General features: G+C 36.6%; 1 protein-coding gene across 2 annotated transcripts; it reads right to left on the reverse strand.

The window, feature by feature from the left end:
• Nucleotides 1-855: 855 nt before the first annotated feature.
• LOC136205546 (B3 domain-containing transcription repressor VAL2) lies at nucleotides 856-8,810 on the reverse strand. Of its 2 annotated transcripts, none has more exons than XM_065996190.1 (13): nucleotides 8,468-8,810; nucleotides 8,173-8,286; nucleotides 7,483-7,564; nucleotides 7,276-7,380; nucleotides 6,257-6,894; nucleotides 6,025-6,121; nucleotides 5,739-5,913; nucleotides 4,482-4,558; nucleotides 3,982-4,407; nucleotides 3,472-3,521; nucleotides 2,659-2,772; nucleotides 2,487-2,554; nucleotides 856-1,911 (listed from the first exon to the last, which is right to left on the reverse strand). In XM_065996190.1, exons 2-13 carry the CDS (start codon nucleotides 8,283-8,285, stop codon nucleotides 1,127-1,129), a joined length of 2,730 nt encoding a protein of 909 aa, XP_065852262.1. In that variant the 5' UTR covers nucleotide 8,286; nucleotides 8,468-8,810; the 3' UTR covers nucleotides 856-1,126. The 2 variants fall into 2 exon arrangements, with proteins under 2 accessions (XP_065852262.1, XP_065852261.1); XM_065996189.1 differs by having other exon boundaries at nucleotides 8,173-8,299; nucleotides 8,468-8,809.
• Nucleotides 8,811-9,994: the final 1,184 nt, after the last annotated feature.

Consider the following 9,994-nt stretch of genomic DNA (forward strand, 5'->3'; position numbering starts at 1 on the left):
ACTTGGTGACAACTTTGTAGAGCACATTGCAAGACTAATTGGCCTTAATTTGGTGATTTGCTCAAGATTTGAAACTTTAGGGATGAGCATGATTAAGGTATCGTTTCATCTACTACCAACCAAACTAGCACGGAGAGCTAAAAGAATGTCTGAGGTGAACTAATGGTGCAAGTGGCTCCAAAGTTTCTGATAAAAATCAGCTTGATACCCGTCAGTCCGCAGAGCCTTGTACGGGTTACTCTCTTCTTTCTAATGGCGCGTTTGATATGGTTTTTCTAAACTCTAAAATTAGCTTTCTCAGCTAAAAGTCGTGTTTAATAAATGCAAAAAGGTTTTTCCTCATAAAGTTGCTTTCACGAAAAGCTACAATTTCTAGGTAGCTTTTACAACTTATCAAGAACACCGATATTAAAAAAAAAAAATTAGTACAAAAATAGTCATAACTTTCAATATATAATATAATATATATTTACTTTTAAAACTTTTACCATGCAATACGTTTCCCATGGCACTTTCTTTCATAATAGTGTTATGTTGGCCACAACAATACCAAACTGACCCTTAATTTGTTATTCTGTTATGAGCCGTTTTAGATTTCCATTAACATTTATTATTATTTTTATTATTTTCCAATTTTACTTTTGTTTTCCATTATTTCCTTTTTTTTTTTTTTTTGAGAAGTTTTCATTCTATAATTATTAATGCCGTGAAATTTTCAAATTCCAAAACAAGGCAAATTTGAATTCAGAACTAATTAATACTTCTTAATCTTTAGTGAAAAGAATAAAAGGGGTAGCAATAAGTGTCCATACCAGATGGTTTTTCACTCAAGTATAAATTTAAAGACACCAAATCGACTTAGGTAACGTTTTTTCAGTGTTGTTCTCTACAGTCGAAATATTTCCTTACATATATATATGATATGATGTATCCACGGGAATTTCCCCTTGAGCTAAATATTCATGTTTGTATTATTATTCACACTATAAAATGAATAAAGACATGCACTCAGCTCAAACTAGAAAAAGAAACAAAAATGCAGCCCCATCCCCACTGGAAAAAGACCTTGATCTTTGTAAACTAACTATACACAAACAGCAAACATGATTGAAAATAAATGCAGACCTCATGCAGGATCATTTTGGCTTTGCTCTGCTCCAGCTTCATATTTTTCTTCCCCTCCACTATCATCTTCTTCAACACCTGAAACTAATTGACAATCCTCAGTTGCTCGTCCTTCATTCTCTCCACCTTGGGCTCCCACATCTGTCCCCGAACTTCCTTGCTGCTCCGTTACCAAGCTGCTAAGTCCATTCTGCTTTAAATACGTTTCCAATGGTTGGCTTGCTGCTTGCACAAGACTCATCATGCTCATATGGGATAACCTCACTTGCGATTCTTCTTCGCGGTCCGGCTGACAATTTAAGTCTATGTGGCCCTTCCCCGTATCAACCATTTTGTTTGACAGATTATTGCTTTGGCTCTTGGATTCTAATTCATTTACTGCCCTGGCTTCATTTTCTAAAGGATCCTGAGGTGTTGATATATGCTTAGAGCTACTCTCTACTTCGGTTTCCTCTCTTGGACCTGACATGTGCTGATTCCTCTGGGCAATCTCTGCTTCTCTCTCTGATTGTCGCTTCTTCTTGCGCATCATCAGGGTCTTAAACCGACGTTTGACCGTCATGCAGACATTACATGTGCATGTAGGGTTATGCTTCCCCTTACCGCTTGGGGGCTGAATGCACACGATGCAGGAGCAACCAGGACGATGCCTCGGGTGTTTGGTTGTGGTGGCAACTGCTGGATCGCTTTCATCTCCAAGGATTGCAGCATTAGCCAATGCATCAAGGCCAGAAGATTCATTCTCCAAGGCTGGCCTATGGATACTTATTCTCCGCTTTTTGAAATCTATCACAAAGGCCACCATGGTGTTAGAAAGAGGAAACATAAAAAAATAGCCTTGAATACAGCCTAAAAGAACAACAAATATGAGATATAACAAATATCCTCGCACAATCATCAAAATATGCTTACTCTCTTGTTTTATATTAATTACACCACATATTGATCATGCATATGCATCTACTATCAGATAAACAAAAATGAACTGCCAGCCAGATTGAACAACCATAACAAAGTACCGCATATTGCAGTATTGTTTATATTGAAGCATACAAGAGGCCACAAGTAGCAGAAAAATGTAACATTTAAAAAGGCCAAATTGCACAAATCCAACTTGAAGACATTCAGATTTTTTCCCTTGGGCATCAACTTTTTTTGCACTAATTTGCGACCTCTTCTGACAATCATAATTCTTGACAGCCACAATAGGGCATGCAGTCTAAAATTGGATTCTTTTAATTGTAGCTGCTCATGCAGGTAAAAGAGCTTTATTTAGTAAGTAATGCCCTTTATTATACAAGCCTACATCGCAATGGCAACACAATCTTCCATCTGAATACATAGTGTATCATAATTCATACCCCTATCAAGTCTGAGGAGAGTTTCCAATTCGATTGGGTTCAATTCATCAGGAGCAGAACATGAAGACCTGAAGATACAAAATTATGTTACTGGATAGATTTGGGGCTGTTCGAGTTTCTCATAATAAGAACACACTGAAATGAAGTTGGAAGGTTAACTAATGTTACTTGCCTGGTCCGATCCCAAGCATTGTCTGCACATGTCCATTTTGGTGGAAGAAGAACATCAACTGGCAGCCGTCTCCACTTAGAACAGATATCACATTGAGCCCATTGCTCTTGTCCCCTGATGATAAGTTAGCAAATTAATATTGAATAATTATAAACTCTCAGCGGAATGACTACATATTCACTCCAGCACTAATAAGAAGAAATCTGACATCTGCAAAAAAAAAAAAAAAAGCAGTATTTCATCTGCATTTTTATTATACATACTAGCATTTAAGTAGCACTAGATCGATATAAACAAGTATCTACTTTGTTGATCCTGTTGGCATTTGTCATTGGGAAAATATGCGCTTACAAGATCAATTTCATCAAGAAACTTAAGCAACTGTTACTAGCAGACTGCAAGAAGACAAAGTTCAAGATTTCTTTCACAAATACTATCATTATTATTTCGTCTAAGGCGTTATCTTATCGCTTGAATTTAGCTTCTGATCTTTTGTTCCCCCTTTCTTTATATTACCAATGTGTCCAATACATACCAAGCAGCAAAAGCATAGGAAGAACATGAAAAATGCATCCCTAAAAGAAAAATCTAAGACAAAATAAAGAATGTTAGGTAAAAAAATATTATTTTAAGGAAATTATAAAAGAAGGGTGGTTTTCTTGCATCAACTTAGTTCTCAGTACATACATTATAATCCAGGGAGCCAGATTCTTGTACAAGGACAGTTGCATAACTTTCTAAGTTTATAGCATTTTCGTCAGTAAAATTATGAACATAAAAAATTTAAAAAATCTGCAAATCGATTATTCTTACCCAGCTGAACGAACCAAGAATATACTTCTCTTCCCAAAAACTGGAGGTTCCTACATGAGAGAAAATGTATACAAATGTTAGCTTCCTTAAATAATAATATTAGCTTTTAAAACGTTTCAAGAGATCAGTCTTGGAATTAACCATCCTGACAGGGTTTCTAAATGCATCATCTTGGTGTGAGATTGTATTGCTGGAAAAAGAGAGTCAATCAATGATTTATACATCAAGCATTGTCGATATTTCATTCTGAAACCCTTCAAATGGATTGAATGAATGAATGATGATGTACTAGATTGATATTCCATGCAATTCCTGATATTGGTACATGTTTCTCTCATAAAGCATAAAGCATAATATATTTAAGATCTGTTGACACTTTTTTTTTATCAGAACCAGGACTCAGATACCTCACGCAATACCAGCATTATATGATATATTTATGATATGTTTACATCTCAATATCAACATGTATAAATGCAAGACAATTAAAACGCCTACAGGATTACTCACTTCATATTCTTCAAAATCATGCTCCTCAATAGTGACAATGCTAGGCTTGATGCTAGGTGGTGGGCGAAGCAGATCCTGTGCCTCTTCCCATGTCAATTTAAGCTCCAAGGCATCTAGGCTATCAATTAAAAGCCTCTTACTTTTTGACCCAATATTTCGTGCTTTTTTTCTCTCTGGAATAAGCAAGGATGGTAAAAGCAAGTTCTCCCTCATCCTCTCCTCATGCTTCTCGGATTTATGCCAGCTGATATCACCAGTTGCTGGATCCACATGTTTGGATAGTGGACTTAAATGTGCATCAGCGCTTCCCTTCAGTGACTGAAGCAGGCCAGAGTAACCACTTATTATTGGTAGGTTCTCAAAAGCACCCGAAAAGAAACTTTCACTTGAATGAACACCATTAGCAAGGGAAGATGGTTGCATTTCCTGTTTTTTTTATCATTTATGTATCAATATCGTACTGTCAATTCTACTAAATAGAAACTAACTCCAAATTTTACCTGCATTGACATGGAGTTTGATGCTTTCCTGAAACCCATAATAAGTTTTCCTTCTGGATCCATACGGCTAAATGTTACTGCAAGATAAATGGGAAAGAAAAAAAAACCATTTATCACATTGAATGTTCACCTACTTCCTAACAACTAGTGACAACTGAGAACTATACTGGAACAGTAAATTAAAAAGGTTTAGAGAGATATGTGAGGTGTGAACATTTTTATATATGGGTTATTATCTATCACGTAAAATTATTGGGATATTACTTTGCATTTATTCAAAATGACTAAACTAAATGAGAGTCCACAATAGCTTTACTAGAAAGCACTACTTCTAGAAGTAAACACACAAGTAACAGAAATGCAATAGACAAAGAATATGGGATTCTTAAGTAGAAAAAATCATGCTAAGAAGCCATGCAAGTCATCAATTAAAATCACAATTTTGGGATTGGTAGGATAGAGAAGTACCAATATGGCAATATCTAGCTTCCAACTGTATCGACTGTATGAACATATTTTTTATATGCAAGAAATTGAGAACATTTTCATATATGGGCTATCACATAATTACTGGGATACTATTTTGCAATTATTGAGAATGGCTAAAACCAAATAGGTTTACATGAACTTTTCCGGAGAGCACTACTTGTGGAAGTAAATAAACAAGTAACAGAAATGCAATAGACAAAGAGTAGTAGAATAGAATATGTTAAAAGGCATGCAAGTCATCAAGTAAAATCACAATCTTGGGACTGGTGGGATCGAGAAGTACCAATACCTTCTGCTTCCAATTGCATCAACTGTATGAACATATCAACTATCTGCTTAAGCTTTTAGTTCAATTGGTTCCTTGACATGGTATCCGAGCCTCTTAGACCAAGTGATCAGAGGTTCGAATCCTAGGAATCTCATTTGTTGATTAAATTTCAACACATGGTGATTAAGATGTGATGTGTTGTACACGCTTCAAGCCTAGGATGCATTTGCGTGAGGGGGGTGTCAATTGGTTCCTTGACAAAAGAAAATGGGCTATCACATAATATTATTAGGATAATGTTTTGAAGTTATTGAAAATGGCTAAACTTATTGGGCTCACAGTAGCTTTCCTTGAAAGCACTACCTCTAGAAGTAAATATACAAGTAACAGAAATGCAACAGACAATATACAGGGATTAGTAAGTAGAAAATAACATGCAGCAAGGCATGTAAGTCATCAATTAAAATCACAATCTAGGGATTTGTAGGATGGAGAAATACCAGTATCTCCTGCTTGCAACTGCATTGACTGTATGCAAGGGGTTACACCTTCCAATACATACATTCTGCTGTTATTATTAGGCCAAAATCTAAACTGAAACACCCACTCTTTTCCCTTTATATCTTGAATCCTCAAAGGAAGACCCTCTGGTTGAGAGATAGGTGGAAAATATGCCTGTATAATGATCCAATTTCAACTGATGTTACTGCATTATTCATTTACGAACTTCAAAGGTTAAAATATTAATGCTGTGGAACATTAATTGCAAAAATAGAATAAGCTTACTTCAGCGCATGCTTTTGGGAGAACCAAACGTCCAATGCGACCAGCATCACTTGCACTAAGAACCTTCTCAAATAACGGCACTACTGTAGAATTTGAACTAGAGCATAACATGGTCAAGGATACTGTTCAAGTTAACAGGGAGAGTTGAAATCATAAAAGCAAAACATCCCATGCATGAACCAACAAATTTAAAAAAACAATATACTTATTTAAATGATGTACTGATGGATACTCTGCAGATATTTGCTGCAATTCTTGGTCTGTTATCCTAGGCCAATAACGTGGAAGCAACTGATTGCGTCCCCGCCCTTCCACTGGTGGTCTAGCAACACGTATCTGTGAAACAATGCCAGCATTTGCCTCCAAACCCATTGGAAGGGCTAACTTTGGAGGCTTGGGTAATAGATGGCGGGACCTGGGTCCATGTTGGAGTGGAGAGGATGCTTTACTTTGAGGCCTTTCATCAGAAGCTCCTGGAAAGGGATTGGGGTTCCTAAAAGGAGATCCCAGAGTAATACTCAGGTTTGTTTGTGCTAGTGATTCATATAATTCTTTTGCTGCAATAGTTGCTTTACCAATCTCTGGTTTGGCAATTGCAGATAGTCCTTTTGATGCTTGGTTGACATTTAAGAAACTTGTGCTTCCAATTTCTACCATAGGAGCTACATTATCCTCCTGTTTCATTTGCCTAAAAGAACCACGTGTTTCATCATTTTGTAATTGGAGTAAATGTCTTGTACCAATACCTTCAGCAGTATTGACTAACTGCATGATCTTCCTTTCACTGTCCAAGTGGTTGTCAGAAGAAAGCCGTTCACCAACATGAATTTTTGACATGCCAAACCCATTTGGATTTCCACCCCCCATTACCTGTGTAAAAATGCTTTAGTATATATATTAAAATTTATCAAAATCCTGTGAATTGAGGAATCAGTAACTCCATTTCATTGGAACATTGTCATTAATCAAATACCCGTGTGAAGAACTATTTGTATCCTGACAAACTAACATGAGAAACATGTTGCAAAAAATCAGTAACATTTAAACTCCAATATAATATGAGAATTCTCATACATGCCACATTTCTTTCTTCAGCCTTCCGTTATTAAGCTTAAAATCTAGAGGTGCATACAGAAGACATCAATGAAGAGCACATTAATACCATTAAATCACTGTGCGTTAGACAAATTAATGGAGAACCTGAAATTGTAAAAATGCAGGAGATGGCATAATTAAGTAATCTGAACTTACAGAATCAATTCCGGAACTTTTAGTACAGTTCATACAGTTCACACCACCACCACCATCAAGTAGCTCAAACAGAAACCTGGAAGCAATGCATCCACAATGGAGACGCTGTGCCAATGCCAAATGCAATAACTTTATGTTACTGTGTTCAGTGAAAGTCTACAAGGGATGAGAATTGGAAAATAAATTTATCATTAGCTGCAGAGGTACCTTGCCACATGAAGCACACTCCCTCCAACCAGAATCCTTCAAGTGGAATATATCACAAAAAATGGATTGCTCGTAGGCAGGCCTGAGTCACATGGTGAAAGATTCAAAATTTCAACTTTAAGGTAAAATCTATCTGAAAAAATCCATTCTTTCGGTGTACATATATATAAAAAGAGGACTTGCATTTCATAGATATCGGACACCAACTGAATGCCTCATCTAGTTGCTAATGTATTTTTACAAGATTTAAACAAAGGTTGTAGATTTCGGATGAAAAGTGAAAACAACTACATAGATGTTTAAAGTACCATCAAGAGAACTCCATTCTCCACTTGGGCTCCCCAATTTTGTGCATTTTTTATAGGAAATTTTTTCACAACAATCTACTTCGATTTAAAAAAAAATAGTAGATTAAAACAAATGGCACACGATAATAATGTCAAAAAAAAATCAAAGGTGAAAATACCACCACAAAAAAAGCTAAAATAGGAAGTGGAAAATCCAAAACGACCTTATGAATTAATAGAAATATTAGCAAAGAACATATGGAATAAAAAGGAAAAACAGGAAATGTGTTCAGGAGAAAAAGAAAAACTCCAGCTGAACCAAAACAATCACAGAATAATTATAAGCTCCATTATCAGCTAACACGCATTAAAAGAGATAAAGAGCAGAAGTAGAGTAAATTACCCGCAGTTGTCGCAGAGATTGGCGAAATCTCCAGATCGCAGAGGCCAACCTTTTCTCCACTCGCTTGACGTCGAAGCTCCACATAATGCATTCATGCAAGTCTTGGGCTCCATTCTTAATATCAATTCTATAGTAAAGTCAATACACAAATCCAATTGAAATCACACAAAAATCAAATCCCTAGCAATTACCCTTGTCGAGAAATCCAACTCGGGAAACACGCAAAATTAGTCAACCAAAAGTTAATAAACTCCACATAAAGTATATAAAACTCAAATAGAAAAAGAAAGCTAACCTCTCATCACAATCTCTCGTAGAGGTACAGCATAAAACAAATTCAGATATTTATCCAACAGTAAAGTGGAAACGCCAAGCCCGATTTCTGCATATGTGGTTCTCCGTTTTACTTCCGGGCAATGAGGTTGTGATCGTGAAATTATTGAAAAGTTCAGGCAGGTGAAGTGGCTGGATCGGGAACAGAGCCCGTTTCCGGTGACCGGGGGAAGAGAGGAAACAAAAACATGTGCATGCAAAGTAACAGTCTATCAGAGAGAGAGAGAGAGAGTTTGGTACTTGCAATAAAAATGCATGCACGATGATACTTGAAGACTCGGCGAACTCGCCCACCTTTTCTTTTCTCCCACTCACCCCTTTTCTTTATCGGATAATATATTTTTATTCCTAAATTTAAATATTATTATAATGAGAGGTACGTGCTTGTAATTGTTACTCGCGGCTTTTTGGTGGAATTAATTGAATATTCTAATTAAAACGACAACGCGTGGTTCGGTTTTAGTATGCTGGCGAGTAGAGTAGGAAAATGGGAATGGAAAATAATACCATATTATTTTTTTAATAAGTAGTAATTATTTAAGAAAAAATAGGTAGTATTAAATTACGGCGGCAGTACAACACCGAAAAATGCGCCACTAGGCGCTTTTTTATCCAATCCCATATTTCGCATGCAATTGAGTAGTGATGCCAAATGACTAAAGTAGTCCCCATTAGTGTGTTTTATTACGGTGGAATGCCATCCCAACTGTCCTAGGGTCCCACTGCTTCCAACTGAATTTCGTCAACCATTGATGAACATGATTTCGTTGTTGTTTTTTTTTATTTTTAAATTTTAAATAAAACATTTTATTACGTCATAGTATGAGTTGATGATGTTAGGTGAGTACTTACCTACCAGGCTGAAAGAGAAATGCCAACCCACGCGCCTGAAAATCCGAATCACGTCTGAGAACTGACATGGCACGTGCTTTCACGCGTGTCGAGTGCGCCTGGCATATGTATTTTAAAAGAACAGTTGGCCTTTGGATTAAACAAGGGTTCATCGCATTCTGCAAATATACTAGAAGAGAATGTTTGGTTGAGAACAAACATTGGAGGGAGACTATGATTCCTGATCATACGAGAGCACTTAGGATTCATTTCTACTCTTTCTTTTATTTTTTTTATTTTGGATATAACCCTAATACACGTGACTAAAGGTTTCATTAACTACATCCACGTTCAAAACCATATTCTCCTGATAATTCCAAGGTAACCACCATCCAGGTAACTTCCTCCTCAATTCCTATAAATGGTATTTCAATTAATGAGGAGGGGGTTGGTTTTTAGAGAGAAAAAAGAATATTATATTTTAAGATATCTGACTTAAGCATCGGAGCGTTTGTGGGAAGATAACTTCCCACATTGTAACAGGCTTTATCCTCAAAGAAGACGTTCAACCTTCATCTAGAGACGTTCACCCTTCATCTAGAGACGTTCAACCTGCATCCAGGGACGTTCAACCTTCATCCAGGAGGTTCGATCCTCA

Source organism: Euphorbia lathyris, chromosome 9, assembly GCF_963576675.1.
Source record: "Euphorbia lathyris chromosome 9, ddEupLath1.1, whole genome shotgun sequence".
NCBI classification, from domain to species: Eukaryota; Viridiplantae; Streptophyta; class Magnoliopsida; order Malpighiales; family Euphorbiaceae; genus Euphorbia; species Euphorbia lathyris.